General features: G+C 41.1%; 1 protein-coding gene across 2 annotated transcripts in view; it reads right to left on the reverse strand.

The window, feature by feature from the left end:
- Positions 1-27,375, reverse strand: part of GRK5 (G protein-coupled receptor kinase 5) — a 309,158-nt gene that overhangs the window by 92,328 nt on the left and 189,455 nt on the right. For both annotated transcript variants that reach the window (XM_036734793.1, XM_036734792.1), the window contains exons 3-4: positions 17,602-17,714; positions 5,844-5,921 (exon numbers count right to left, since the gene is read on the reverse strand). In XM_036734793.1, coding sequence (XP_036590688.1) covers positions 5,844-5,921; positions 17,602-17,714 — 191 coding nt within the window. The remainder of the gene's footprint in view (positions 1-5,843; positions 5,922-17,601; positions 17,715-27,375) is intronic.

Genomic DNA, 27,375 nt, shown 5'->3' on the forward strand with positions numbered 1-27,375 from the left:
TTCCCTGTCCCTGGCAGGGCTCCAAGTCCAGACAGATGCCAGAGGCTTACAAATGCACCGGGAGGATTCCTTACACAGCCCACTTATCCTAACTGGTCCAAACATTTGAAGACCTCAGGGATTTAATCGAGGTGGGGATGGTGCTGGGTTGAATTTCACTAGCACGGTTCAGAGATGTTGCCTGCTGAACAAAATAGCTCAATACTCTTCCCCATTTCATTTTTCCCCCTCCTTACAGAGACAGGTAGGGAAAAACCTCTACAGACAAAAGATGATGGCAATGGAGACAAGAGGACAGACCCTTAGCAAAGAAAATGAGTATAGCATCCTGCTCCTATGTATGTATAACAAACAACTCTTCCTAAATAGATAATGGATATTGCATACTGAATTTTTAAAAATTCATGATTAAGGATGAAGTTAATATTTTCTTACCTAGTATTTCCTTTCTATCTGAACTTTTTTTTCTAGATGGCTGTTAAATTGACAATAGGGAGTTCAATTTGTGGTTGAGGAACAGAGTACAAAAACAAATTGATAGGCAACATGTTAGAATGGAGAGCCTTGGACTGGGGATCCAAAGACCTGGATTCCAGTACTGGCTCAGCAACTTTCCAGCTGTGTGACCTTGGGCAACACTTCACTGTTCAGTGCTTCAGGTTTCTCATTTGCAAGATGAAAATTATAATATCTGTCCAACAGGATCACAGAATCTCAGCGTTGGACAGGACCTCAGAGCCATCTAATCTTCCCCATGCCTGAAAAAAAAATCTTTCTGACAATATCTCCTATTAGTGGCCACCCAGTTTTTTACCTAAAGATTTCTAGGGAGGAGACTTACTACTACTGAGTCAGCTTATTCCATTTGGAGGTAGCTCTAATTGTTCTAAAGCTCTTCCATACATGAAGCCTAAATTTTCTTCTATGCCATTTCTACTCATTTTTATCCTTACCAGCTTAGAGGTTTGGGGCTCCATTCCCCTCTCTCTATCTCTGTCTCTCTCTGTCTCTCCTCTTTCTGTGTGTCTCTCTGTCTCTCTCTCCCCCTTTCTCTCTGTCTCTCTCTGTCTCTCTCTCCTCTCTCTCTCTCTCTGTCTCTCCTCTCTCTCTCCCCGTCTCTCCTCTCTGTCTCTGTCTCTCTCTGTGTCTCTGTCTCTGTTTCTCTCTCTGTCTCTCCACCTCCCCTTTCTCTCTCTCTGTCTCTGTCTCTCTCTCTCCCCCTCTTTCCTTATCTCTCTCCAAAAATCAAAGTGTCTACCTCTCTCTGATCCTGAGATTCACCACCCATTCTCTTTGTCCTCTCAGGGTTCACCACAAAGAGTAGAACCGGGTGTTTTAGTAGCCAAGGACATAATTCCTTTAAGCTAGGTGACTTGAACTCTTCAGGGGCAGTCAGACACCCCTTAGCACAGTTGTACATACTTATTTTTAGCACCAACTTCCCATCCGCCATTTTTGTTCTGTCCTTTTTAGTTCAAAGATCATTCTCTTGGGCACAGAAAACAGAAACAAAATAAAGTCCAGCTTCTCTGCCTGTTCTCTGTCATCAGTTATCACCCTCCCATCCACTCTGGTCACTTTTTGTTATTCTTAGCTCTCCTTGTCAGGCTCAACTCATTCCAAGCTTTAGCACTTCGGTCATTCTATATTCATTCCTTGTGACCTACCCCTGCATCTATCTTTTGGACATGTCTTTTAAAAATCTAATTTAGTCGGTGAGGACAATTCCCCCTTGTTCCTCCTCAGAACTGTCTTTACTGACTGTGTTGTGAAGATCAAATGAAATAGTGGATGTAGCACAACTCATCAAATCCATGCTATAACCATTAGGAATAAATGAACTGGCCCACTGGAGAGCCTCCTCCACTCTTTCACCCTTTTAGAATCCAGTAAAGTTCCCAGAAGAACTTTTCAGTTTGAACTTCACCTATTGCGATCACTTAGGACATGGTTAGGTGACAGGGAGAAGAGGAAAGGAAGGGGTAGGGAATGAGTGAACTTGCAAGTATTATTTCCTTTCATTCAAGTTTTTTTTCTTCTGAAAGGTGGATATTTCTCAAAGAGCCAAATAAGAACTTGGAACAGATTTCTTTTGTGCATAAACAGACGGCCCCAGACATGGGCTGATCAGCAATTTCCCCTTTTTCAAGAATAAACTTCCCTGCCTTATCCTATCATTGTTTATAAAAACAAAGGGAAAATCTGAATTTCTAAAGGGAGCTACTGCTCCCCACTCAATGGAGCACTGAGAACAATATTCAGGCCTGCAAATCTTTGAGAAGAAAATAAACTGAAAGAATACTTCCCTGGCAGCTGTCTTCACTTGGTCTGTTTCCTAGCAGCTGAGAGAATGAACGCAGATGAAACCATTTCATTGGAGAAAATTGCTTCAACCAGGCTTTCCATCTTTGTTGGTTCTTGAATGATGCCCACACAGGGCTCATTCAATACCTCAGTCCTATCCATCCATAAGCCATAGAGTACCACAGACAATATCTTTAGACTTTGTTGAAAGCAATACATTTCACATCCTGAGACGCTGTAGAGTAGGATGTTGCTTATGTTAGTGGTGGTAGGGATATGGTGTGTGTGTGTGTGTTTGCATGTATGTGTTTGCCAGCCAGGATCTGAGTATGATACATGTTAACTGGTTGACATGGACATCTTGCAAGAAATTCTACAAAAAATCAGAACAAAATGGACAGAAAAAGATGTAGGCTTCAAGGAGGCTAAATCCTTCTTCAGGACCACTTCAGGACTACTTTGGGCTATGGTAACCTCTCCATCATTTGAATTCTATGGTACAAAATCACAGCACTGAAAAAGAATCTTAAAACTTTGAATATTAGAGTATATGTCAAGGGTGGAAGGGACTTTGGCGCTTTAGATTATAGAGTGTTAGAAAGGGCTTGAGAAAATATCAGAACACAGAACGTTGGCGGAGGAGAACATTTAATAGCTAGAATAAACGTCCTAATCTAGTCTTTAGATATAATCTGATCCAACCCACTCATTTTAAAGAACTTAATTTCTATACCAGCCATTTGTGAAGTAACTACTCACTCCTTCGTTACAGCTCTTGTATCACTGGAAAGACAATCAATGCTTGCTAAGCATCTACAATGCACAAGACTTAGATGCTGGACATACAAAGACAATAACAAAATATCCCTGCCCTCGAGGAGCCTACATTTTATCAGGGGAACCAACATGCACTGAAAAGTGTGATACAAGTTAATTTGTGGAGGGATAATTAGGGGCTTCATAAAGGAAGTAGAATCTGAGCTGAATCTTGAAAGAAGACAGATTCTGCAAGGGAGACATGAAAAACAAGTGTGTTCCACCACAGTTAGCTGCCTCTTCTACTGGCATTTCTTCCATACTTCTATCTCCCTTCCCCAACCAGACTGTAAGCTCTATGAAGCCACAGACCATGTTCTCATAGTCCCTTGAGGCCTCCATAGTTACTGCAGTAGTGGGGATACGGCAGATGACATCCTTAGACAAAGTAATTGGAGAAAAAGGAGAGAAAAGTGAGAGTTTTTCTAATTGGATCCAGATTGAGAGTGACACATTTCCATGTTGATATAATGAAGACAGAAAGGGACTGACCCAAGGGTGATATTATTTTAGTTCAATATTATTTTAAGCCTGTAGGATTATCAGGGTATTAAATCCTCATCTGATGCCTCGTCATGGTGTAGAGATGACCCTGGGTTCGCAAATGCTTTGCCAGCAGAGCAGAAGGTCAGTCTGGTTCTGCCAAACTTTAAAGGCTTCGAGCATAGCCCTGACAACAGACGTCATCCACTGTCCAAAGATCATCTTGGCTAAAGATACGGAGAAGCTCAATGCCAGCAAACTGGCCACTAGGTGATGCATTCTTTGTCCATGGTGACTCATTAAGGGGAAAAAATATGCTATTTTTGTCCCCATATTTCATGCACAGAGTTGTTAAGGGAGTTCTGATATCACCTGGCCCAACCTTTCCTCATTGAACAGATGAGAGAACTAGGGCCAGGAAGAATTGACTTATCTAAGGTCACCCAGCTCATTAGTGACTGAACTAAGGCTTGAACCCAGGTTTCCTGATTCCAGTTCCATATACTTGCAAAATGGAAAAATCCCATCAGTGACAATATATGCAAAAGAACTTTGACAAAATTCGATCTGCTATACAAATATACTATCATTACCATCACTGTTATAATAGACTCCATCTGGGGGACTTCCTATCTTTTATCTTACATTTCAATACTTCATGCACAGAAATAAGAATTCATGCCCTCAGTCAGTCACTAACTAGAAAGGGTTTAAGTCAGCAACCTTTCTTGCCCTACCCGTGTCTAGGGCCTACCACCCCAAACTAGTTAAGGAAAAATAGGTTCTAAAAGATCCTCAGAAAGGCTTGAAACTGTAGGAAGAAATTTATTGTGGGAACAAGATTAATTAATGAAAAGGCTCAGACCTCTACCCTCCTCCTTTCAATCCGACTTGGCCAAAATATACTATGTCACTTCAACAGGAAAGTTGGAGAAGACACTTGGGAAAAATGTATCTGGGCTCCCTGGAGGATGACACACCACACTTGTAAAATCTTCTAAAGCAGAGGTCTTGGGGCTCGGTTACTGTTATGAGGTTTTAAGCGGCTTTAAGCCGAAGATAATTCATGTGTTTAAAGCCCCACATTTATTGCTTCTTGGCAGTAGCTTCTGCACAGAGGTTAACCCCGGTCAGTGAGGGAAGGAAGCAAATAAAAGAAGGGTGCCAGTGGCAGCTCCCACCATCAGCCCCAATTCCTCTGCTAGGCTGGAAAGAGGCCATCTTGAACTCCTCTCTGTCCCCTACATTGAGCAACAATGGAGACACAGGAAAGACTTTTAAGAAGATATAATTCCACCTCCTCTCCCTGCCCCCATCCCTATCTTTATAGATAAGGAACTGAAACACCAAGAGATTAACAATTTGCATAATGTCATACAGTTAGTAGCAGAGAAGGGACTAAAACCCAGGTCTCCAGTAGAAAGGAAACTAGACTCAGAGTCAGAAGACTCCAAGAAGGTTCAAATCCCAGCTCTACCCCTTACCGCTATATCACCTTGGGCAAACTATTTATCCTTTCTGGGCCTCAGTTTCTCCCATCTACACAATGAAGAATGTAGAGAAAGTGAGCGTTAAAGTTTCTTTTGGCCTACCCACCCCCAACCCCAAATTCAGGGATTTCTTCTTCTATACTAGATTCCTTTTTTTTTTTAATTACTGGAAGTGAATGGAATGGAATAGCAGAGGGACTGTGTATGGCGAGGGTCACACCTAGATCCCCCTATCCCCTGCCTCAGCCCATGAATTGGGGAATACCTCAGACAACTATCTCCCAATCTACCTCTCTGTCCGTTCCACCCCCAGCTTTCCGTGATCCTCCCCTCAGTCACTGAGCTGATGCTTCCTGAATCACACCCACCATATGCTCTTGGAAGATTTAGTTTGTGGGCCCTCTGGGACAATAAACTCAGTCATATCATGATCCATAGGGGATCTCCTGTCTCCAAAGAGGTGTGACCAGACTCCCAGGATAACTTCTGGCCCAGGAATTGGCTTCAAGGAGCTGATGACTTCACACTTCTGAAGTCCTTCAGGCTCTCTGAACTCTTTGGGTAAAAAATGATATTTCTGGAGTCTGACTCGCAGCCATGATTCCAGGCTGTTTTCATCCCTGGGTTTTGTTCCCTGGGGGTCATTATCTCAGCCTTTCCGAACATGGGCTGTCGGATATTTTTCTGTTCTCTGCTTGGTGGAGTAAGGGCTCACATTCTTGTAGTTATGTTTTTTTGGCTGCCCCTTACCTCTGGGGTGAGGTATTTCATCACGATTTCCTTCCCTTTCTCTCCCAGTTTTTCATCTGGTGTAATTTCATACTCTGCCTGGAACAGAAAGAGAAGAAAATCAATATTTTTGGCTCATATACTTCATACAAGCATAGGATGTTAGATCTGGAAGGGACCTTAGAGGTCAGTCATCTTACCCAATTCTCTTCATTTTATAGGTGAGGACACTGAGGCACATGGGGAGACAGTTTCCCAAGGTCCCACAGCTAAGTAGTGGCAAAACCAGGCTTAGGATTAAGGGTGTGCTGGAGCCAGCTCATATAGGTTCTCAAAAGCAAATTATTAACATTTTACTATGAGCATTTACACCACAGAAATCAGCAAACACTACAAATCAGGCTTTATTTATTGTTTGTTTGATGTCTATACTTAAGAAAGAGATGGAGAAAATGTTAAGAATGCATTTATTTTCTAGAAAGTTGGTTGTTGAACATTTACTGATACACTTCTGCTTAGAGCTCAGATCTTCTGGCTCCCAGACACCAATATCATGGGTATACATATCACTTAAAACTCTTCTACAAGAGGAAAGGGGAGCCTAAGATTTAAGGGGGAGGCCAGGACAGTGCCCTATTTAAGGAAAATTCCATAATCCAGATATTCCAGGTTCATAAGAATGGGACTCGAATCCAAAAGAAGATGCAGCCTCCTCTGAGGCTCGTGCTCCTTGATCCAAGACGGTCTTATTCCCTCACACCTTAGACATTTGCCAAGGGAAAAAAAAATTCAAGAAAATGAGAAGCTTCAGCCGAGCTGAGCTTTTGCAATGGCTTCTTTGCTGTGTGCTGGATGATGGAATTACAAATTGTTTATAGCTATTAAAAGAAACCCTACCACCCAAGGCCTTGTACTTATTCTGCTAGACATAGTCCAAAAGCATTGCTATTTAAAACAAGGTAGGAGGAAATGATCTCAGCAGCAAAGATGGACTGCAATGCCTTCTCCAAGCATTTCCCTGCGGGCTTTTTATGCCTCCACTCCTTCGTTCCTTCTTCAAGATAACCTTCCAATTCTATCTCCTTCTTAATAAAGAGTTTTCCCATTCTAGTTCAGAGCACCATGTTGGAAAACAGATGATTTGGGAAACCTGTGGATTTCCCTACAAATGCTGGTCAACAACATTAGGAAGTCTATTCCCTCATATTTGGAGATCTTATCCACTGGAATTAGTCAAGACTGAGCGATATTCTTTAACATGGGAGAGGGACATGAAAAGGGAAGAGGGAAAGAACGTTATGTCATAAATATTCAGAATTAGGGTAAAGTTGTGGAAAGAGTATGAGACTTGGAATCAAGAGACCTGGGACTGAATCCTAGCTTCTCGGGGCCTCATATTCTTTCTCTGTAGAGCAAGAGAATTGGAGGAGATGATTGAACTCTCTGATTCTATCTCTGCCCAGAGACCAAACAAGTACTTATGGCTAATGAACTGGTCATTTACTAGGTGGAGCTTATAGCATTGGTACTTTTAATTGTTTCCAGAGGGCAGAAAGCAGTCTGCTTCCCCTTGATGCTTTATTCTCCTTTTGACCCCTCTCCACTTCCTCCCTACCAAATGGACAGGTCACACAGTCACACAGTCCCTCTCTCTCTCTCTCTCTCTCTCTCACACACACACACACACACATACACACACACACACACATCCATGGCAATATCCTTTGTCCTTTTTGCACTTTTCCAGGATAAGAAAAGGAAAAACAGTGGCCTCCAGAAACTCATGAAAAGAATAGGATTTACTTTGTGAAATTTGGTAGTGAACTGTTGATTGGGCTAAATAATTTTGATTTTTAAGATAATGGGAAGACTGTCTGAACCAATTGAATATCCCAGTTTTCATTGGATTGCAAGAGTTGGGGGTAATATCTAGTTCTTAATTGACTGAAAGTAATCCAGGGATGTTCAGTTAGAGTTATCTCTCACTAATGTGCCCAAGTGGGTGAACTTCTCAAACAGTGTGGGGCTGTTCTGAGAGCAAAGACATCATTCTCACGTCAAGACCACAAGGGAGCAAGTTATTCTAGACAAATAGCAAATCATGGCCAAGCTAGACTGGACAACAATAGCAGGGTTCACTAGTTTAGTTATTTAGATATCCCCTAGCCTATTAAATGCTTTTCGAATTACCCTATCCTGGTATAGCGTATCTTAATCTCCGTATTCTCTTTTCCTTTGTAAATAAGACCTACAAAATGTACTCTTATGGTCTGAAGTATGTACAGACAGGGAATGGGAAAGAAAAGGAGAAGTGTACGCTGGAAATGGACCAAGATACTATGTGGCGATGGTAGAAAAAGAGGACAGGTAATTAGGGAATTACTGCAGATCTATGAAGAAAAGGAGTGGTATAGACTCAGAGATCTGGAAACTCAATGTCTCCAGTTCAACAGGGAAGTCTGTAAAAAAAAAAAACAAAAAAAAAAACAGCAGAAGGTGAAAGCCTTGGGGCCAACATATCTTGTATGTACCTAGAAGTTTGCTGGTTGTTTCCCTCTTCAGAATGTGAACCACTTAAGGGCAGAGACTATTTTTGCCTTCTTTTTGGTATCCCCAGCACTTAGCACAGTGAATCAGCTTCTGAATCAACTCTCAAAAGGAAGAACTGGTATGGCACCATGGGAACCGCCCCAGCCTACTTTGAAATACTTATTGGAACTTGGGTGGGCAGCTGTTTGAATATCATCTAGGTAACTCAGCCCTGCTTGGAACATTAGAGGTTCACTATCCCAAAATATCTTTCAAGACCCTTCAACTAAATATAAGCGCGAGGGTCACTGATCAATTTCAGTAACTGGATAAAAATGTCAGTCCTCTATGTGTGAAACCAAAACCAAATATTTCTTTCAGGTCAGCCACCTCCCAGAGAAAGATCAGCTGAGCAAACCAGCCCTAGTTCCACAGGGGAAGGAACCGGGAGCACATTGGGACACAGAACACCAGCTCTAACATCAAAAGGCCTTTCTCTTCTTTTCATTCAGAGTCCAAGTCAGGTCAACAACACTGGAAGAACATTTGCATTGGAAGTATCAAAAACAAGCCAATGGTTTCCAGCTCCATTTTGTAAGTCACTGATGACTGAACCTGTCTCCAAAAGGAAGAACAGAAAGGTGACACACAGAAGGGGGAAAGAAGAAGGTGGAAGACTAGGGCCTGAAATAGAAACTGTAAAGATGCAGAGTAGGGAAAGAGCCAGGCTCTGGAAACAAGAGTAAAAAGTGAGTTTGACTGAAATGAAGCACACAATAGACCCACCCCTTCTCAGGTAAGGAGCTGATGTTTCTGCCTGATGTCTTCAAGGTCCATATTTAACTAGTAAATAATAGGATATCCTAACAGCCTAGAATTACAATTAGAGTTTGCCCTGGTAAACAGCTGTAAGACAATGACCTCGATTAAAGAGACATAAACTGTATACATGAAATACTCCCACAATTATACTGTTATGCAGTGCTTTTCTGTAAGCAGAGTGGAAAGGAATCTCACCAGCTCTTTCAAGACATAAAAGGAGAGGTTCTGAAACATAGCAGATAAACACCTGGCTTTGGAGTCAGAAAGATCTGGGTTCAAGTCCAGCCTTTTGACTCATATGAGCTGTGTGACTTTGGGCAAGTGACCTCTAAGTGTCCTCCAGACAACTCTAAACCTATTTGTTGCAGAGTAAAAGGAAGTTCCTCACCTGGAGCTCTAGCTTACTTGAAAGAAATCACAGGGTGGATTATTTTTAAAGAGATAATGGGTTGGGGATGAAGGGTTTCAAGTAATTCCTCTACCTAATTTTCTGTTAAAATCCTGCACTGGTAGATGTTTAACCCTTAACAAGCCTGAGATCGTGTGCTATATAATACACAGCCTTTGATGCTCATTATGTGTGATTTTGGACAATCACTTCCTCTCTTTTGGCCTGTTTCCTCTTCTGTAAAATGAGGCAGTTGGACTAAATGATCTCTAAAGTTCTTTCCAGCTCTAACATTCTATGCTCAGCATAGCATCATACTAAGGTATTTTCTTAAAAAAAATACCTATTGAGCTTTCAGGTCTGACATTTATTATCTAGGTAGTCTTTGGGAAGTTATTTGAGAGTAATAATCCTTGCACAACCAACCTCACAGAGTGGTTATGGGGAAAGGCTTTTTAAATCTCAATGTGCTACATAAGTGTGAGTTGTTATAAAGACAATAGCTATAGTGCTTTAAGGTTTGGGAAGAGCTTTACAAACATTATCTCAGTTTATCCTCTCAACAACCCTGGGAGGTACTATGTGATATTATCCTCATTTTTATAGATGATATAACTGAGGCGGACTGATGTTAAATGACTTACCCAAGATCACACAGTCAGTAAAGGTCTGAGGTAGAATTTGAACTCTGGTATTCCTGACTCCAGGTCCGTTGCCTTATTCAATGGGCCACTTCACTGCTTTAATTACTGCTAGTATACTCAAGATCTTGTGTGAGGATTGGAGTAAAATCCAAAGATGAATGGAATCTCTCCCCTCAGGGAGCTTACAATCTAATAGGGAGAATAAAGTAGGCATAGAAATAACTCTACAATAACATGAAGTACCACTAATTAAGTACCTGGAGACAGCTAGTTAGGAATTTCTCTTCTCCTTCTCTGTCCAACCCCTTCCCCCCCCCACTTCTCTACTTGAAAATGAAGCTGTGAATGAAATGAGGTATCTTAAAACCATTTCAAGCTCTCTTATCTAGGCCCTTTACAACATATAGTCAACCCAAGAATAGCCTTGGAGTGGGAAGGGAGGAGGGGGCAGGAGGTGATGCTATTCTAAGATAAGAAGTGAAATCCCGAGGAGCTAGAAAGGGGGAAAGAGCCTTTTTAACTTATTTATGTATACACAGCTGTCAAAGACAAATTTCTGCGTAATGTCTCTATGGAGCAGGCTGTGTGACTAGACATGTATACTAGAGCCAACATCCTTCATAAACCTAATAATTCATTCTCCAGCTCTCTCTCAGCCGACTCTAAACAAATATTGTCATCGTATGGCAGCAGTACCTTATAAGATGTTTCTCCATTTAAAAAACAAAGTTCTTTAAAGATTTTAGCAAATGCAAATGTCCTAAGTTGGAAAAAAAAAAACAATTACCCAACAAGTCTCACCCACCATGGTGATGACTGAAAGGGCAGAGAACACAGGGTGGAATGCTTCTTGGCCTTTAACTAATTTTTTATGTCACCTCCTTACCCAGGAGACTTGTTCATGCTCTGACAGGAAGATGAAGTCAATCATGTAATAAGGTCTCTTGGTCTCTGGCTTTTGTAATCATCAAGCCAGTTAGCTTTTCCTAAGCTCCCACTCAGTGTAGACTCCTAAATCCATAGACTCTGCTCATTACCATCCCTCTACTTAGAAGAACCCAAGTCTTCGTCTCCTGGCTCTGGCTTCCTTCTAGGGCCAGACACCCTCAGAGGGAAGGAGGCTCACAGATGAAGGGCAGGGAAGGACTTCAGAGTTCATCTAGTCCAGTCTCCTAATTTTATAAGTGACTTGGCTGGAATGGTAAATAATAAGGATTAGAATCCAGGTCATCAGATGCCAAATCCAGTGTTCTTTCTACTGAACCAAGTGGGCACTAGAAACTGAACCAGAGACTTAGGGTCTTCATCTAAGAGATGGAGGGGTGGATGAAGTAACTGTGTGACTCTGGGTGAATCTCTGTTCCTTTCTCAGATGCAGTTTTCTATTCTGAAAAAATGAAAGCTTCACCTGTAAGTTCTCTTTCAGAGCTAAGATTCTTGGAGAAAGTTTTATGAAAAATCTATACTGCCCAAACCTATAATATACTTAAAATATCCAAATGTTATCCCCAAGCTCTTTAGTGAAGCCTTGCTTCAGCCTTCAACTGCCCATAAGACACTTAGGATACATGCCCAGAGAAGGTTCAGACCTGGGGAAGGAAGGCCCGACTCAGACGTTTTTGAGGTAGCTGGTTGCTGTAAGGTGGTAGGTGAGAGGATGAAAATTTTGGAATGATTCACCATAGTACAAAGAGAATTCAAACAGAAGATTGGGACTTAAAGCCCACATATTAGCTGTGTGCCAGAGGGCAAATTAGATGACTTACTTGATTTTTTTTTCTTCTGATTAAAGGGGCCATCCCTTGACTGGCTTCTTAAAGAGGCCTATTCACTGGATGGGGCTTACCTCACCCAAAGTGAGAATCTGAAAAGACCTTAGCTTCTTTTGGTTTTGGTTTGGGTTTTTGGAGAGGGAAAGGCAGGGCAATTGGGGTTAAACGACTTCCTCAAGGTCACACAGCTAGTAAATGTGTCAAGTGTCTGAGGCTGGTTTTTAACTCAGGTCCTCCTGACTCCAGGGCTGGTGTTCTACTCACTGTGCCACCTAGCTGCTCCCAAAAAGACCTTAGCTTGAAAGGGCCAGGGTCTCCCAATGCATCCTGGGCCATCTCCAGTTGTCCTGGTGAATACCAGGCCACTGGACCCAGATGGCTCTGGAGGAGAAAATGAGGCAGTGACTTTGCATAGCCCTCTCTCACTCAACTCAAAGTTAACTGCAAGTCATGTCCTCATTTTTCCCGATGTCGCGGTCCTCTTTGAGAAGGGAGGACAAACACAACAACCAGTTGGTATAATGGATAGAGAGCTGGGCCTCAAGTCAGGAAGATCTGAATTCAAATCCAGCCTCATACATTTACTGGTAATGTGACCCTGGGCAAGTCACTGAATCCCTATCCATCTCAGTTTCCTCTGCTACAAAGTGGATACAATAATGGAACAGAGTTGTTGTGAGGATAATATTTATAAGGAACTTAGCACAATAGTAGATGCTTAATAAAGGCTGGTTCCCTTCCTCGTCCCTCCTTTAACTCCAAACCTTAGTTTTTTCATCCGTAAGACAGATATAAGTTCATAGAATCAGAGATATAGAGATGGAAGGAACTTTACTGGTCACCTAGCTCAACTCCCCTTCATATTATCATTAAGGAAACTGAAGCCCAAGGAAGTTATGGGACCTGCCCAAGGTCACACAGAGGGGAAGACAGTGGAAAATGCTTTGGACCAGGAGCCGGAGGACCTTGTTTCACATCAGTAGTGCAGCCTTAAGCAAACCACATGACTGTTGAGGCTTAGGTTTCCTCAAAGGGAACTTAAACAACTGAACCGTGTCATCTCTAAAGTCACTTCTGTGACTTCCCTTCCATTCCATTCTTTTAACAGAATTACAATTTCTAGTCTCAGATAAGTGAAAACTCTGAGAAGGGAAAGGGGTCATTGTCTCTCTTTTACTCATGCTGAGATAGAGTTCTCAAACAGTAAGAAGGGAGTCACTTCTAAGGAGCACTTGTGCTCTTCTTTCTCATCCTGTTTACACCCCTCTAGGTCACCTTCTCTCTCTCTCTCTTTTTTTTTTTTTTGCTTTTTGGCAGGGCAATTGGGGATAAGTGACTTGCCCAAGGTCACACAGCTAGTACATGTGTCAAGTGTCTGAGGACAGATTTGAACTTGGCTCCTCCTGACTCCAAGGCCAGTGCTCTACTCACTGCGCCACCTAGCTGCCCCCTCTTTTTTTTTTTGGTCACCTCTTTTAACTGGGCTATTGTGTTCCTTTAGAAATTCATGGCTACTTCCAGCATCAATTCTTCCTCAGCTTGTTCTCCCGGAGACCAACATAAACATAGGCCATTATGTCTCATTTTCTAACTCCACAACTATTTTGAGAAGAGACATTTTTGAGACAACTCTATCTCCAAGATCTGGCATCCCCGTAGTGACAGTTCAGGTAATGAATTCTAGTCTATTCTCTCCTTCTTAAGCAAGAGCTGAGATTGAGATGAAATAAGTGACAATGCGGTAAAGACAAACTGGGTGTTTTTCATAAATTCACACAGAAAAGGTAGCACCGCTGTTGTAATGAAAATTTTACTCAAGAGAAGCCGTTCCTATGCTCAGGGCAATGATTCGCTGATTTCGAGCAATACAACAACATTCTGGGAAAATGGATAAACAGAAATAATCCTATGGTTATGATGTCATTGGATCTAACCAGGAGACAGTTTATAAAGTCATTATGTACCCTGAAAAGTATCCTTCATCAGAGAGATATTCATATTCCCTGAGTCCCAAACTTTGCGGCGGGGGGGGGGGGGGAGTGAGGGATAAAACAAGGAAGGCTATAGTCCAAGATTTCCTGTCAGGGTCCTATAGCCCCACATTTATTCCAGAGATTCTCCACTAGACTTCGTGAATGCCCAACAGAACCACCAAAGAGATGCTGGTAAAAAATATATCCATTTGGAACTTGTTTCATACTTGCCTCTGGTAGCCATGTATCAAATAGAAATATAGTCCCATGCAGACCCTCTGTTATACCACAAAGGAAAACTTAGTATGCCATTTCTTATCTGTCCCTACCTTACCGTAGTCCCAAAGTAACATACTGTGTAACTAACACCTTATCCCTATGTGGGAAAGCAATGAAAATGTCTTCGTTGAGTCCCTCGTGTCCTGATGCTTATGCCCTGATTACTCAAGTCGTCAGCTTAATGACTTAGAAACAGTACGAGTGACCATAAAATTACCCAAGCCCTCCTTTTAAAAACAAAACCACAGTACTCTACTTGACTGGAGAAATGCAGTCATTAAGAAAGCCAAGGAAAGTTTCCCTCACCAGGGGCTACGTCAGACTCGGAAGAGGACAACCTCTTTTTAAAAAGGCAGACTTGGTGGAAGTTTCATGGGGAGGTAGCGACTGTGTGAATTATGCTTGTTCTGCCAGGAGGAGTTCTGGCATCTGCTCATGCTAGGGAGACCCTTTCCCCCACCCATTCACTCCTCATCTCCCACTGGAAAAAAAAAATTCTTCAAATGAGAAACTGTGCCACCCCTGGGAAACTCAATAAATTCTTCATGTGCAGAAGAGGTGTTGTAATGGATAGTCATCTGATGCAAGGTACAGACAAGAAGGATAAGAAAAAGATGCAAATAATTGATGGGAACTAGAGTACAAAGTGCCAAAGGGACAGAGTTGGCCTTAGCTCAAGTCACCTTTCCATTCAATACCTTGCATGTGTAAAAATTACTGAATAAGTCCATGATGAAAAATAAGCCCTATTCCACATTCCACTCCCCCACAAATTTTGTGGGTGTAGTACCAAAGAAAGGGTTGATTTGTAGGACAAATGAAAATGGGCATCATTAGATTATTTTTTAACCTCATAAATTTTCTCAGTGGGCCGAATAAAGCATGTCACTGGAAAATTCCACAAGCTTATTTCATATCCTTACTGCTCTGATCCAGATACTCCCCCTCTATGGGTCTCTATACTTATGAAAGAGGGCTTAAAAAGTAAAATATTGGGTTTCTTTTCTCCAATCCAATGAGTGACAGTTAAATGGTCTTTTCTTTCTATGACCACAATAAAAAAGGGGATGAATCCAAGATCCTTCTAATTACCTTCCAATCAAAGGAGATTTTGAAACTGCCTTCTTCCTCGTGTCTATAACCTGTGGCCTGATGGGGTCAGCACACAGACTCCTCGCATCCTTACCTCTCCTCTAGGTATCTTGCTTTCAGAGCAGAGGGAGCATGAGGGAAAGGAACAGGCATTTATGAAGTGCTATTATGTAAACAGACCCTGGACTAAGTGTTTTACAGATGTAATCACATTTGATCCTCACAACCCTGGGAGGAAGGTGCTATCATTATCTCCACTTTACAGTCAAGGAAACTGAGGTATAGAGAAGCTAAATGATTTACTAGCAAGAAAGTGCCTCAGGCTGGATTGGAACTCAGGACTTACTGACTCCAGTCCAGCACTCTAACCATCGAAGAACCTAGCTGCCAGAGTAGACATAGAGGTACCTTGGGGCAAACCTCTCAGACAGAAGCCCACCTAGCCTAGCTTTCAGTGAGATCACAGCAGCAACAGCCATGGCAAGAGTAATTTAAGGCGGGTAGCAAAGTCCTCTGATTCTTTCCTGTTGCCTGCAGAAAGACAAAGACTAGACTCCCTAGCAAGGAACACAGAGACAAGACATAGCTATCTGGAACCATATCCAAAATGGGTAAGTTAAAAAAAAAGGTACCCCACTTCACACAACCAGGCAAACTAAGAACAGAATCCCAATACTCCACGTGAAGAATTCACCAGTTCCTTTGGTCTTGAGGATATTCCAAGTGTGAAAACTGACAGCACTTCACAAGACAGTAGTCCTGTCTTGCTTAAACGGAACCAGCAAACAACCAGTCAGATCACTAGCATCAGGTCATCCCTGCTGCTGATTCCTTCCTTTGGGGAAGTGAAGGGAGTTGGGGGTCAGGGGGAGGAGCTTTTCATGTGAAAAAGTTTTTATATCGGACCTTGGTAAACTCAGTCGGGCAATATGGCAACCAAGAGGAAAACCTACCAGGAATCTCATCTGCATGAAAAGATAAGTGTCAGAATGAGATAGGCAACAGCTCCACTGTCTTCTTCCCTTTCAGACCACATCTGGAACATTGTGTCTAGTTCTGGAAGTTAGATTTTAGGAAGGATAATGACAAACTATGAATGTATCCAGATGAGGGTAACAGGAATAGTGCCACACAAGAACCAGTGGAAGAAAAATGGTGATCTTTAGCCTAAAGAAAGAAAATTTAGGGGTTAATGGTAGCTGTCTTCAAACATTTGTGGAAGAAGGATTAAATTTATTCTGTTTGGCTCCCAGAAAGGAGAATTAGGAGCAGAGATAAAAAAGATGGGATGCAGCTTGGTGGCACAGTGGATAGAATGCTGGACCTGGAGTCAGGAAGACCTGAATTCTAATTCCGTCTCAGAAACTTACTAGCTGTGTAATTACAAGCAAATCACTTAATCTTTCACAGCCTCATTTTCTTCATCTGTAAATTGGGTTAATAACTGCATCTACCTCAAAGGGTTCTGAGGATCAAATGAGATAATATCTGTAAACACGTAGAGTATTTTGAAAACTTAAAGCACTATATAAGTGGTGGCTATTATTACTGTTATTACTATTAAATTAATAAGAAGCAAATTTCAACTAGATAGAAGGAAAAAAATCTTCCTAATGCTCATACTATCCAACAACGGAATGTTTGGCCTTGAAAGGCAGTGAGCTCTCCAAAACTAAGAGATCTTTAAGCAGAAGCTAGATAAACATGTTATCAAAAGGATTCTGCTAGGAGAAAAGAAGAGAGATTACTTTCAAGGGGGTGGAGGGTGGGAGGGGCGGGGGGGTGCCAAGGAGAAAGGGGTTGTGGAAGGCTTCATAGAGAAAGCAGCACCGGAGTTAGATCTTCATGTACATTTGGTTTAGATGCTCTCTGGGGGATCTTTCCATTCGAAGACTCTGTGAGGCAGACCTAGAATCCCAACTACCATGTTAAGGATAAGATTCACATAGTGTGAGAGCTAGAGGGACCTTACAAATTATCCAATGATTAGTCCAACCCTGTCACTTTAAAGATAAGAAAGACTGAGCAGGGGTGTAATTTTCCTATGCTCACCCAGCCTGTTGGTAGTCCTAGAACTAGTACCCAGGCCTCTGAACCAGCGGCCCAAGATTCTTTTCACCAAACTAAATATAGCTAAGCCAGTACTGAGGACTTCTTTCAAAAAAAATGATTTATTCTTTGTCCTTTTGAACCAAGAGGATTATGTTGTTATTTTAACATGTTTATCACCAAGGGCTAAAGAGTAACAAAGACTCCGAAATATCAACAGCATGGACTTACCACAGAGTCAAGGAACCTAATACAGCACTCCAGCTCATGCTGAGTTTCACAGAACTGCCGGAAAAGAAGCCTTCCGATTGGCTGCTTGTCACACAGACTGAAGTAATCTCTGTCTAGAGGCAATAAAAAAAAAGATGTATATGGTGAAAAGGGGTATATTTGCATTATGCTGTGTCTTTGAGATTGTTGGGTCTTAGCAATACAACCAACTCAGTCCTTGTTCTTGAGAAGCATATGGAAAAGAAACAATTTTATGGGATCATGGGATTTAGAGCTAGAGGTTTCAGGGCCGCTTAGTTAAGCCTTATTTCACAGATGAGGAAATAGAGCTCCAAGATGGAGAATGACTTGCCCAAGGTCATGTAGCTGATATAAAAACATTGGGCTGGGTGTTAGAAGAATTGGCTGCCATTAAATCCCTGAGTAACACAGAATGATTTAATTCAGTTGAAATCAAATGTTTATTAACCACCTCTATTAGCAAGGCACTATGCTAGACGCTATGGATACAGAAGCAGATATGACATAGAACTTGCTCTCAAGGACCTTATACTCTAATAGGAGGGAAATGGCATGCTATCTAAGAGACCAAATAACTAGGCTACAAGAGAGGGTATGAGAAATGCAAGGGAGAAGTCCAGAGAGTGCTAGGAGAAAAGCAGAGAGGTTAACTTTCAATGGGGTGGGGGGCAATGAGAAAGGGGTTGTGGAAGGCTTCATAGAGAAAGTGGCACCTGAGTTGGATCTTAAAATAAGATGACTTTAATGGGCAGAAAGGGGGAGAGGGAACCTACTCTAGCCATGAAGAGTAGGAGAGGACCAGATGAAACTATGGTAGAGACAGCGGTTCAGTTTGACTGGGACACAGAGTAGTTAAAAGTAAATGCTATAAATTAAGCTGGAAAGGTAATTTGGCACCAGATTGTGGGAGACCTTGAATGTCAAGATCAGGAACTAATACTTTTTATTCATTGGGCAAAAAGGAGCCCTCCCCTCCAAAAAAACCCAGGAAAGTTTTTGAATATAGAGAAACACCTGGATCAAAGAGACAAATTAAGAAGACTAAACGATGTGAAGAAAAGATTAGAAAGGAAATAGGAGGAAGACAGGAAAATCTAAATAGTGCAGGTACAAAGAGATGAGAACAAAATAGAATAAGAATATGAAAAACCAGTTCAATTTCTGACAAGTGAATTACAGCAATTACTTTCATGCGTAGGATTTTGTAACTTATACCAAAAATGCCAGCAATGCCAACAAAAGTGTCCATAAATGACATTTTTAGAGGGAGTTTTGAAGGAGATGTAGAAAATGTTTGTCTTTCAGGTCCTAATCATATATTTCCAATAAAACAGATTTGTCAAATGTGTTGAACAAAACTAAGCCTTCAGAAGAGAATATTTCAAGGTCTGAACACCAAGTTGAAGTCGTTTTTACAGAGTTGAGTCATTTCATCAACGCCATATGGTGGTGGCTGCAGTCTTTGTAAACTGATTTCTCTTTTTATAGGCATCAGCTGACATGGCTATTTTGAAAGACCTATCTTCATTCTCCTCCGTGTATTCAGCAATCCAAAGACACCGGACTCTTTGCTGTTCTTCACGTAGGACACTTCATCTGATAAGTACAAGAATTTTCACTAGGTGCTCCCTGCCTGGAAGGCTCTCCCTCATTATTTCTGCTTCCTGACTTTCCTAGCTTTCTTCAGATCTCAGTTAAAATCCCAGCTTCTGCAAAAAGACTTTCCCATTCCTCCTTAATCTTAGTGCCTTCTCTCAGAGCCTACTCCCAATTTATCCTACATATAGCTTGTTTGTACGTGGTTATTTGAATGTTGTTTCACTCAGACTACGAGCTCCTTAAGAACAAGACTATTTTGATTGTTTTATTTTGGCCTTATTTTGTATTCCCAGCACTCAGTACAGTGCCTGGCACGTAGTAGTTGCTTAATAAATGCTAGTTGATTGACTAACTGACCTATCCTGTTAGCTTGGACCATCAGAACTGGAAAGGACCTTAGAACATATAATGCTTACATAAGGTGTTAGAAAAAAACTATCACAGTGTGATCCTAGTCCAAACCTCACATTTGACAGATGAGGAAACTGTGGTCCAGAGAAGTAAAACTGAATTTCCCAAAGTCACATAGAAGAGCTGACTTTCAGTCAAGTTCTCTTAAATTCAAGTTTAATGTTCTTTCCACAACTTGCCACAATTTATGTCTGCCTGGCCTTTTTCTCCCTTTATTTACTAAACTTTCTTTCTATTTTATTTTATGATCAATCATTTTTGCAATAAAAATAGACAAATAGTCAGGTATCCCTGTCAAATTGTCAGTAATATATTCAGTGCCCCTTTCTGATACTTATGGCTGCACACACACACAAACACACACACATACATATACATATATAATAATAATTTTTAAAATGTTGCTATAGTTAAATATATGGTATGCTCCTAGTTCATCTTCATTTCTCTATTCTTGATGATTTTATCAGCTCCAATGGCTTCAGGTGTCTTTATGCAGATGAATACCAGATCTATATATCTAGGTCTTATCTATTTCCTGATTCCAACTGGAGGTCCTGTAGGTGTCACAGAGAAAACTGAACTCATTATCTTTCACCCAATTTTTTTCCTACTTTTCTTTTTTCCTTCTAGCCATCCAGTTTCAAAACTTGAGTCATCCTTGATTATTCTGTTTCCTCTTTATTTCTCCCTGATCTATTTACCAGGTCAGTTGTTTTTTCCAATGAGATATTTCACATTTTCTTTTGTCCCCAATTTGTTTGATTTTGGGTTGCTGTTTCTTGATGTCTCATGGAGTCATTAGCTTCCACTTGCTTAATTCTAATTTTTAAGGAATTATTTTCTTCAGTGAGCTTTTGTAACTCTTTATCCATTTGTCCAATTCTACTTTTTAAGGAGTTTTTTTATTCAGTACATTTTTGTGCCTCTTTTCCTATTTGGCCTATTCTGTTTTTTAAGGTGTTATTTTCAGTATTTTTTTGTGCCTCCTTTATCAAGTTGTTGACTCTCTTTTCATAATTTGCATCACTCTCATTTCTTTTCCAATTTTTTCCTCTACTTCTTTTATTTGATTTTTGAAAAATCCCTTCTGAGTGCCTCCAGGTATTCTTTTTTGGTCCTATGACCAATTCACATTTTTCTTTGAGGCTTTGGATAGAGCTATTTTGACATTGTTGTCTTTTTCTGAGTTTGTGTATTGATCTTCTCTGTCACTGTAATAACTTTTTATGGTCAGAATCTTTTTGTTTGCTCATTTTTTCAGCCTATTTCTTGACTTTTAATTTTATGTCAAAGTTGGACTCTGCTCCCAAGGTGGAGGGGAACTGTTCCAAGTCTCAGGTTTTTAGTGTAGCTATTTTCAGAACTAGTTCTGGGGTTCTATAAGTTTTTAATTCTTGCAAGGTGGTATGATCTAAGGATAGGTGTGGTCAGTACTTCTCTCCTGACTTGCACTCTGGTCTATGAGCAACGAGAAGTACTCTTTTCCATCCAGGGACCATGACCAGAGCCCCTGCTCCCCTTTGGACATAAGTACTTTCACTCCTTATGACCCTGGAATTGTGATGTGGGCTCCTGCTCTCCTGTAATCACAAGGGTCAGTTTTCCATTCTGCCTTGGACCTAAGACTAAGGTCCCTGATCCCCATTCCCCTCCCCCCTGCCACCGAGTGACCACAAGCTCTCTTCTTTGCCCTGGAACTGTGACTATGGCCCCTGCTCTCCTGCAGCTGAAAGGGCTAGTGCTCCTCTTCACCCTGGAACTGCAATCTGTACTGTATACTCCTTCTGACTAGTTGTCCAAGTCCATTACTGGTCGTGGGCCAGGGGCTCAGGAATTCACAACTGCCACTAATTCAGCCATTCCCAATGTGCTGCACTATGCACTATGCACCACCCCTGGGAGACACCTTTCCTGCCAACCTCCTAAATTGTCTTGAGCTGGAAGATCATTTCACCCCAACCTTGTTGATTCTGCTGCTCCAGAATCCAATTTAAGGCATTATTTTAAAGCTGTTTGGGGGGGGCAGGAATCTGAAAGAGCTTAGGTAAGTCCCTACCTTTCTCCTGCCTTCTCGGCTCTGCCCTCCCAAACCACTATTCTTAAAGCACGTCTGGCCACATCACTCCCTTGCTCATGAAGCTTCTTTGATTCCCTATTGTCTCTAGGATAAAATAGAACACTATTCTGTTTAGCATTTAGCACCCTTCACAATCTCTCTTTCTAGACCAAATGCACATTACTCTCTCTCCAAGCACTCTACATTCCAGCCAAATTGGCCTTCCTTTTCCCAGAAGACAACATTCCATCTCTTGCCTCTATCTGTGCGTAGGCTATCTCTCACGTTTAGAATGTGCTCTTCCTTCCCTTCTACCTCTTGGAATCCCTGATCCCCTTCAAGGCTTACCCTAAGTGAACACATATATTACATGGATCCTTTCCTGACCACTCTATCCTGGATGATCCCACCCACTCTTCACCCACCACCAATAACTCTGCATTTACTTTGTGTAAATTTTGTTTGTATTTATGTGAGTATATGTTGTCTCTCCCCAGCAGAATGTAAGCTATGTAAGGACAAAGGCTGTTTTGTCTTAGTTTTGCATCCCTAGGGCCTGGTATAGTGCCTGACACATAGGTGTTCAATCAATGCTTGTTAACGGTAATTGAATCAGATATCCTTCAAACAGAGTGTGAGCATCCAGGACAAGAACGCATCACAAGGGGAAAAAACCTGGATCTTTTTGCAATCATTTTTCCTATTCCTAACAAGGGAACCAAAGTGAATTACTTTGTGTCAAACTTCACTTTCATCAAATTAAAGGGGAAAGGGGAGAAAACAGTGCAGTTTATGTGACTGGAAAAAGAAATTCCTCTTCTCTCCCAGGTCCTAAAAACAAGTATGAAATTCCATGTGCCATATTGTGTTTCCTTAAGGGTTCTCCTGACAGACTCTCCTCCTGCCATATGGCAGTTGCTGTCAGTATGGAAACAAGTCTGTTCTAAACACATAATACCGTAAACAGACATGTGAGGCCTACACAAGCTGTCAGTGCCACAATTACATCCATCTCCAAGCTGTGGGAATATTCCCATGGAGCAAAATCCCTCAATCAAGGCCACGTAATAAATACAGTGATGGATAATCTCCAATTAGTACTCTTCTCTTCTCCCAAATAAAGATAAATGGACCCATCTTTAGGGCCAAAAACACACAAAATGAAAGAAAATCAAGTGTGAAGACTTCATCTCCTCTGGAATTGTGTTAAGAATGTCTAGGGAAGACTAAGCAGGAAGCACCAAGGAGTTGATTGCGGCCTGACAGAAAGGGCTATGAGTCTAGACATACAGACCCTGTAAGCATGTGCAGGGAAGTGAAGCCCACCTCAAGGCACTCTGAGAAGACAAACTATACTGAATCTCAGCTCTTTATCTAAAACGGAGAAAAGGCTTTCCAGTATATTCCAAGGAGGAGAAAAGGATCTCCAGCAGTGATTGCAGTCCTTTAAAGAAGGTTGTGTACTTGTTTTGGCCCAGTAAGGAAGGCAGAACATACCACAACCGGAACTGGGTTAGGGTTGGTGCTAGCAGCCCACTCGGGATGGAGTAACAGTGTCTAGGTTTGTCTGTCTCACTGAGAGAACTTTTACTTGCTATGTACACACACACACACACACACACACACACACACTTTTAAAGTGTGTTTATATGTGTGTGTGTTCTATACATTTATGTGCACATATAGGCATCCCATCATCAGGGATGGCCTTATGAACAAATGCAATAAATAGGTGACTCCCTACCCCTCTCCCCCCATCTGCTTCTACACCACCATCATCAACTGACATTTATTAAGCACCTACAATGATGGCTTTGGCAAAGCAGGAGGTTTTCAGGGCAGGTAGGGCATAAAGGAAACTGCCTTCTCCCTTCTCTCTCTCTCTCTCTCTCTCTCTCTCTCTCTCTCTCTCTCTCTCTCTCTCTCTCTCTCTCTCTCTCCTTCCCTTCTCCCCTCCCCCTGAGAAGTTCTTCTTCCTTCCCCCTTTACAGGCACCTGAGATCTAAATATGGAGCACTAGAGTTGGGGGTCAAGTCACCAGGGAGTCATACACTGGCTCCAGTATCACCATAGGCAAGTCACTGCCCTTTCCTCATCTGCAAAACGGGGATGCTATTAATAGCTAGCATTTATATCATACTTGAATGTCTGTAAAGAGCTTTACAAATAGTCTTGTTTTTATCCTTACAACAACCCTGGGAGATGGATGCTAATATTATCTCTGTTTTACAAATGAGGAAACTGAGGCTTTCATTTAAGTGACTCCCCCAACTAGTCCAAGGCTGGATTTGAACTCAGGTCTTCCTGAGTCCAAGGCCAGCTCTTTATCTACCTTATTGCCTTACTAGCTGCCTCACAATAACGACTTCTTTTAATTATTATTACACCAGAGTAACGCATGTTTATATCATAGCATCTACCCAACAAGCATCAGTTTCTCTCAGATTTATAGACTCGAAGCATTTGGAAGCTGGGGGGGACTTGAGAAACCAGTGTATCCCCCTCATTTGGCAAATGAGTAAACTGAGGCTTACAGAGGTAAAGAGACTTGTCCCCAAGTGACTCGTCTCTGGGTAACAGCCAGTGAACCACAGAGCCCAACCTAGCATGGTGCCCTGCACACAGAAGGCAGTTAATATTTCCTGAATTAAATTGCATTGACTACAACACGTCTCCATTCTGAGGCCAATGTTATTTCTACCATACCAAAAATTTATTAATAAAGAGCTAATATATAAGTCAAAGAAAATGTCTCTGCCAATTTTTAAATTTAAATCCAAAAATTTCTATTGCTTAATTTAAAGAACAAGAAATTAAGAAAATAACAAGAAACCCAATACTAGTTAGCAGCCCTGAGGCTGCTTCATAGCAAAAAAAATGTATGTTACTAAATTGATTTCAGGAAATTGTTTCCATCATCAATTTGCCTCTTGGGAGATAATTAGGATTTCCTGACTTTAGAAAGCAAAGTTCCACATCAGCATATTGATACAATTAAGGGGGTCAGTTTGAGATTGCCCAGCAATACTCTGGATTGGGGAAGGGAGAAAATAAACTGGAAAAAACACCAAGTGCATAGCACCCCAAGTCGCCCAGAAAAAGGCCTAGTGCTCAGGGCTTTAGAGTCTGAGTCTGGGGGCAGCCAAGCTAACAGCACAACACATTCCACACCAGATGTGAATAAAACACTCTTTGGAACTATGGCCCAACCTCATCGATTCATAGTAGAGTCAAAGAATTAGGACATTACAAGTGGAAGCCTTCTTGGAGATCACTGCATCCAGTTGCTTCTTTTTGATTTATTTACTAATTTTTGACAGAAGACATCCCAAAACAAACCCTTTTACAAAATACGTTCCTCACCCTCAACAATGGATCTGTTGTTAATGTATAGGAGCTATGCATGACCTTTAACCTTGACAGTGTGATACTAATGTCGGTATTATAATTGACCAGTCTAATTGCTTCTCTGTGTTGACCACTGATTCTTTTGTTTATGCTTTCTTCACCCTGCATTTCTTCAGAAGTCTTCCTATGTTTTTCTGAATTATTTATATTCATCATTTTATGGCGTGGTAACATTCTATGGTGGTGTGGTAATATTGTATAGCATGCATAAAGCAGCATTATTTATTAAACTGTTGTGCAGTCAATGGGTCTGTACTTTGTTCCCAGCTTTTTTGTTATCATAAATAAGGTTGCTCTAAACATTTTTGTACATGAGTGAGTCTCTTATTGATATCAATGAACTCCTTGAAATATAATATCAGTAAAGGAAGCTCTGGATCAAAGGGTATAAACAATTTTAGTAACTTTTCCCGAATAATCCCAAACCAACCACCTCATTTTAAAGAAGAGGAAAACTGACTAATTTAAGGAGAAAGAGCAGAATAATTATTGAAAGTCTTAACGAACATTTTAAAAGAAATGCAGTTCTATTTAAATCCCCATGTAACTTTACAGTAACATGATTATAACAAAACCCATGCCTAATAAATGTCCAAAGAGAATCGGCCTTATTTAATAAGCAGTTAAAAAGGATTCGTAATCAGCATTATCAACTGTCTCATCATCACAAAAGAGCTGGACAGGACCTTAGGAGACTAACTTCTAGTCCAATTCTGTGAAAATTTTAGAGGTGGAAATACAGACTCAGAAACAAGTCACTTGTTCGAGGTCATCTACGGCTAACAGCAGAGCCAAGATTCAAACCAATCCTGATCTCCTAACTCCAAGAAGACATACAAGTCAAAGTCATGCCTATTCAATTCCAAGGTCCAGGGATCTTTCTCCTACATCACATATGATCTTCATCAACAAACATTTCCTGAGGACTTATTTATTCAAGAAAAGAACCTGTACTACGTGTCCCAGAAGTGGGAGAGACATGGATGGATGATATCCCTTAGCACATTCTATGAGGAATATAATGTGACTCATGGTGCTTTTGTTGTTATTATAGTTCAGTCACTCAGCCATATCTGACTCTTTGTGGACCATACTCTCCATGGAGTTTTGTTGGCAAGGATCCTGGAGTGGTTTGCCATTTCTTTCTCCAGTGGATTAAAGCAAAAGACGTTAAGTGACTTGCCCAGGGTCACTCAGCTGAGGCTGGGTTGGAACACAAGTCTTCTTGACTCCAGGCCCAGTGCTCTATCCACCGAGCTACCTGCCTGCCTCCTCATGGTACTTTTACCACCATACATCCCCAGCAATGGTTTTGTTGTCCTTAGGTCTCACAGAACACTGATTTTTATTTTTCTTGTTCAGTTAACAGGTTCCATTTTGTATTATGGTAATTTATGTATCTAATGTTCCCCTCTCCCTTCTAGATTATGAAATCCATGAATATAGTTGAATCGAATCTATGATGCCTAAAGAGATGTCTCACTTAAGAAACAGTTTCCGCTTCCTGTCAAAACATATTTGTTCAGGGATTTCAATAAAAACAGTTGTTTCCAAAGTGTGCCTGAGAGTGAGAAAAAAATAGTTTATTATTTCAAATACTTTGATTATTACTTCCTAGGCTTGCTCATTAATTATGCTATTTCCAAAGAAGGCATTTGCTAAGCAAAGTTAGACTTCAGATTGAGCACTGAGAATAATTACCAATTTCAGACTGTCATAGTGGTCCTGAACTGGAGTCAGAGGGTTTTAAATCTTTTAAAAACATTTTTTAATATTTTTTTTATTTGAGGGTTTTAAATCTTAAAGAAACACGTGACTGCCTTGACCAACCCTCTCATTTTATGGAGGAGAAAGCTGAAGAAACCCAGAGGGGTAAAGTAGTTTGTCCCAAATCACACAGCAAGGCAGTGGAAGAGATGGTGTAAGAAACTGAATTCTCCTGATTAGCAGAGTAGTGTTACCTGTTCAAATCTTGTAAATGACCAATAAGCAAAATCTTCTAGACTGAAAACTCATTTAAGGCTGAAACTATTTTATGTAACCCTTCTCACATAGAATCTATCTTGTACCAAGAAGGCTTCCGGTAAGAGGTAGGATATTCATCATTAAAGAGGATTTGAAGCCCAAGCTAGGTAAACAAAGTCCCTTTTCATACCTCTTCTCTGGGCTAGACAGTGATAGTATAATTTCACAGCATTCAGTTTTAATTCATTTGCTGCTGTTCTTTCCATTTCTATTGTTAAAATTATTGTATATATTTTCTTTTCCCTTACTTC

This window comes from Trichosurus vulpecula, chromosome 8 (genome assembly GCF_011100635.1).
Source record: "Trichosurus vulpecula isolate mTriVul1 chromosome 8, mTriVul1.pri, whole genome shotgun sequence".
In the NCBI taxonomy this organism is placed as follows: domain Eukaryota; kingdom Metazoa; phylum Chordata; class Mammalia; order Diprotodontia; family Phalangeridae; genus Trichosurus; species Trichosurus vulpecula.